We start from the raw sequence: 4,740 nt of genomic DNA, 5'->3' as shown, positions 1-4,740 counted from the left end.
ACAGTCGGTTCTCAGGGTGGCTGTAACATTATGAGAATCCCTCCACTTCCACCTCTGATTGGTTGAAAAACGTAAAGACCAATTGTAGCTTTCTGGTAACTGGGAGTTTGCCATATCAATCTCGGAACTGCAGACCGCGAGATGCATCGATTCGCCCCGTTTGAGAAGTGCAGAGAGTTAACCAAAGACTGAAGCCCCTACATGTTAAGAACATATAATTAATTGTGACCGTTTTGTGTGTTATTTAAAATCACCCTGTATTCATAACATAACGAGTTTAAGTTAAGACAAGAAATACAACATTTTATTCCTTAAAAAAAAAAATCAAAAGTAATTCAACTTGGTGGTGCCTGTAACTTTAAAAACATTTAGGTACCTACAGTAATACCACTTCATAACTCTGCAGACACACTAGCAATACAGACACTGCAAATAATAAACAGCTCAAACATTGAAAACGTGGATGCTTAGTTAATAAAACTAAAGAATAAGTGAATATGATATAGCAAAACGTTTAGAAAATTAGATTATTTAGCGCATACATGTATACTAAATTATATATATATATATATATATATATATATATATATATATATATATATATATATATATATTCTCTATAGTTGTGTTGGCCCTTTTTTTTGTAATTGAAATAAACTGCCACAGTCTGCCTCGCTAAGCGCGTAACCAGATATTCAAAAACAATACGTAATCCCACAATGCACTGCTCATCCAGCTAACTGCATTACCTCATCCCATCAGCCAGAGCGCGAGCAAAAATCTTCTGGGTGGTCGTCTAGGCAACGCACCTTATCTGAAAATAATGAAACGCCCATCGAATCGCCTCCAGCCAATGGGAGAGCCCAGGCATGACATCATTGCTATGTTTAGTGTGGCAGCACCAGCAGATAAGCTTTGCCTGCACGCTGTGGAAGCTCAGAGTATAACTGCTTATGGTAGAGTGAGGAATACCTTAGATTGAAAGGCGCTCACTACTCTTTGAAAGTTGCTCACTACTCATTGAAACGTGAAACTCGCACGTTTCCTGAAAAAAGAAGAAGAAAAAGACTACGCGTTTACATTTGAAAAAGCCTAAAAGGACCTCACTTCAGAGCTGTCACAGTCATTTGAAACAAGTGCTGTAGAAGAATACAAAGTCTTTCGACTCGGGAGGGACTGAGGAGTTGCAGAGGCAACTTGTACAGAAACTGTCTGACGTCTCGTCAAGTAAGAGTTTGTAAAGGATTTGTATTTTCCTTTTACATATCTATATCGGACACTTTGTTTCAGTCGTAAGCCGGTCTGTCTGCACAGTTAAACTAATCTGTGTTTATCGCACTTCTCGGAACTGCACTTCTTACAAGTATAACTTCTCTTTCGTTATAACTGCTGAATTAAAAACTCTCTCTCTCTCACACACACACACACACAGACAGGAGTTCTGTTCTATGTCTACCAAGATGGAAACTACTTTCTACGACGATACACTCAATGCCTTCTCACAGCCAGAGTCCTCCGGCTATGGATACAACCCCAAAGCCCTGAAGCAGAACTTGACTTTAAACCTGTTGGACCCCTCGCTGAACTTGAAACCGCACCTGCGGGCCAGGGCAAGCGACCTCCTCACATCCCCCGATGTCGGGCTTCTCAAACTGGCCTCCCCCGAACTGGAGCGGCTTATCATCCAGTCCAGCAACGGCATGATCACGACGACACCGACCCCGACCCAGTTCCTCTGCCCGAGAAACGTTACCGACGAGCAGGAGGGTTTTGCTGATGGGTTCGTGCGGGCACTGGCGGAGCTGCACTACCAGCACAACGGCTCCACCAGCGTAACTTCTGCGACGGAGACTTCTTCGTCCACCGGCATGACACCCATCTCTTCTATGATTGTCAACAGTGTTTTCAGCGCAAACATGCAGCCGGAACCACCGGTGTATACCAGCCTGAACACATTCAATCCAACTAATATCAGCACCTCATCGGCGACGGCGCCAGCACCCAGCTTCAGCAATGCAAACAACATGAACTACCAGCCTCAGCATCACATGAACACCCAGGTGCAGATTCAGCACCCGCGGCTGCAGGCGTTGAAAGAGGAGCCCCAGACGGTGCCCGAGATGTCCGGCGAGACCCCGCCGCTCTCCCCGATCGACATGGAGAACCAGGAGAGGATCAAAGCCGAGAGGAAGCGCATGAGAAACAGAGTCGCAGCTTCCAAGTGCCGGAAGAGGAAACTGGAGAGGATCTCCAGGCTGGAAGACAAAGTGAAAATCCTGAAGTCGCAGAACTCCGAGCTGGCATCCTCCGCCAACTTACTGCGGGAGCAGGTGGCGCAGCTGAAGCAGAAAGTCATGAACCACGTCAACAGCGGCTGCCAACTCATGCTGACCCAGCAGCTGCAAACGTTCTGAGAGCACAACCCCGCGACCGCTGCTCCTCCGAAAAAAGAGACTGTCCGAAAACGGGACGAAGTTTACAAAGTAACGAATGAATGAAGACAATGAAACTAAGTGTCACAGCTGTGAGACTACAGAGGCGAGCTCCTTGGCTACACGCAGGAGTATAGAGAGAGCGAGAGAGAGACTTGTCTTGAGAATGATGAGAGAGCTGTCTCAAGCTGGGTTATTGACAATAACAATGAAAGCAAAAAGACACAAGCACTTTCTTAATCAAGTGCTGTTTTCTGCTGTTTTTTTTTTTTTTAGAGAGAGGCACTATCATTGCGTTAACGTTGACCAAGTTGTGCATGGACCCTGTGACATTCGAAGATCATTCAGTATTCAAACACAGTTTTGTTTTGTTTATTAAAAACTGCTATAGATACTTTAGTTTGCTTCTGTTGTAGCGACGTCATGGGAAGGCGTAGAAAATAAAAAAAGGCAGGTTGAAAAAGCTGCCTGGCTTGATTGTATGTGTAAATACTGTTCATTTTATATATATATATATATAAGCTGATGTCATGTCAATGCAGCAAGCCTTTGAAAGTTATGTTATTGTATGTTGCTCTTTGGCGATTAAGCCCAATATTATTTGTAAATAAGAGGAATTTGGACGACTCATAAGTTTGCCATTTGTAATAAAATATATAATTTTTTATGTTCGTTTTCTGAAGATTCTATTTAAGACATGTATAAATAAAGCACCTAAAACGAATGCTCTGGTGTTCTGGTGTGTTTTAATAGATGAACCATTATCTGGGCGACTTCACAATTCTGGTGCCTTTATTGGTATATTAAAGACATATTGAAGGCACACTGACACACCTGTAAACCGATCACATTTCATTAAAAATCACACTGGAGTACAGTACATTCCGTTTTGGGATTTCAAAAATAGAGGTTTATAAACATGTATCTTAAGGTTAATTTGTTGTCAACAGTATCACATGTACATTAACGACATTAACGGTTTAGGAGCTCTGTAAGGAATACCCTGAGATTGCTGTTCTATTTAGGATTCCAGAAGCCACGTGTCTTCCAAACTGCTTAGTGTACCTTAGCTGTGCTCAAAACCAAGTCCACCCTGTAGTTATCTCTCACGAGTTTTGTAACATTGCTGAAGTATTTTCCTTTCACTGCAAGGTGCAGGTAAACAGCCCTTGAAAACTTAACACCAGTGTTGAGTCTAGCATAAACATCAAAACACGTTTTGTTTGTTTGTTTGTTTTTTACTTTTCAAACTTAAATGGAAGCATACCATAATGATGGTGACATTTCTCTTCACGCCTAATAACACAAACACAACACCGCATTTGTTTCAGGTTGTTTCTAATGACCATGTGTATACTCTCAAGGGTTTGTAAACGACAACAAAACATTTCTCACACAAGAGCAGCTAGTGGCAGTGACGCATTTCCACCACAAGGGGGAGTCATTACTAACTACTAAACCACTGCTCTTGATCAAAGCTGTGCCTTGCAGTTTCTTCTCTCCATGGTCCCTTATGAAGATAATGCTGCATAGCAACTATTTAATCTCGGCTAACTATCACTGGGTAGCTTATTAGATATTTAAGGTGATATAGGTTGCCCCAATGTATGTGTTTGTGTTTGTGTATGTATGTGTATACAGGATGTACCATTTGTACAGTACATGTATTATTGTGGCTGTATAGTAATTGTTTGTATTGTTAGCGCTGTATTGTTATTGTATTGAGTACGGTCTATGTAGGTCTCTCTTTGTGTTAGTGCTGCACTATTGAGATGTGCCTGTGCTGGCCCTGCCTGCGGGCACACACTGAATAAACTGAATAAATTTAACTAGTATTGTTCTTTTGTCCTGTACAAACAGTAAAAAGAAGTGCTTCCTCTTAAAACAACACACTATTTATATACTCTCCTGCTTATAAACTTACTAGGGACACAGTGAGTACTATACAACACTGTCCTGTTATAAACTTACTAGGGACACAGTGAGTACCATACAATACTGTCCTGTTATAAACTTACTAGGGACACAGTGAGTACCATACAATACTGTCCTGTTATAAACTTACTAGGGACACAGTGAGTACTATACAATACTGTCCTGTTATAAACTTACTAGGGACACAGTGAGTACTATACAATACTGTCCTGTTATAAACTTACTAGGGACACAGTGAGTACCATACAATACTGTCCTGTTATAAACTTACTAGGGACACAGTGAGTACCATACAATACTGTCCTGTTATAAACTTACTAGGGACACAGTGAGTACTATACAATACTGTCCTGTTATAAACTTACTAGGGACA

The 4,740-nt window shown here is 41.7% G+C and overlaps 1 protein-coding gene across 1 annotated transcript; it reads left to right on the top strand.

Moving 5' to 3' along the window:
* Positions 1–915: 915 nt before the first annotated feature.
* Positions 916–4,261, top strand: LOC117416589 (transcription factor Jun-like). The gene has a single exon (XM_034027811.3). It carries the CDS (start codon positions 1,449–1,451, stop codon positions 2,412–2,414), a length of 966 nt encoding a protein of 321 aa, XP_033883702.3. The 5' UTR covers positions 916–1,448; the 3' UTR covers positions 2,415–4,261.
* Positions 4,262–4,740: the final 479 nt, after the last annotated feature.

The sequence above is a fragment of the Acipenser ruthenus genome, chromosome 12 (assembly GCF_902713425.1).
Source record: "Acipenser ruthenus chromosome 12, fAciRut3.2 maternal haplotype, whole genome shotgun sequence".
In the NCBI taxonomy this organism is placed as follows: Eukaryota; Metazoa; Chordata; class Actinopteri; order Acipenseriformes; family Acipenseridae; genus Acipenser; species Acipenser ruthenus.
Note: the sequence above shows the minus strand (reverse complement) of the source record. Positions and strands in the feature narration are given on the sequence as shown.

Bases quoted from the DNA above. Each gene is read 5' to 3' on its own strand.
- LOC117416589 (XM_034027811.3), top strand. From the start codon at position 1,449: ATGTCTACCAAGATGGAAACTACTTTCTACGACGATACACTCAATGCC.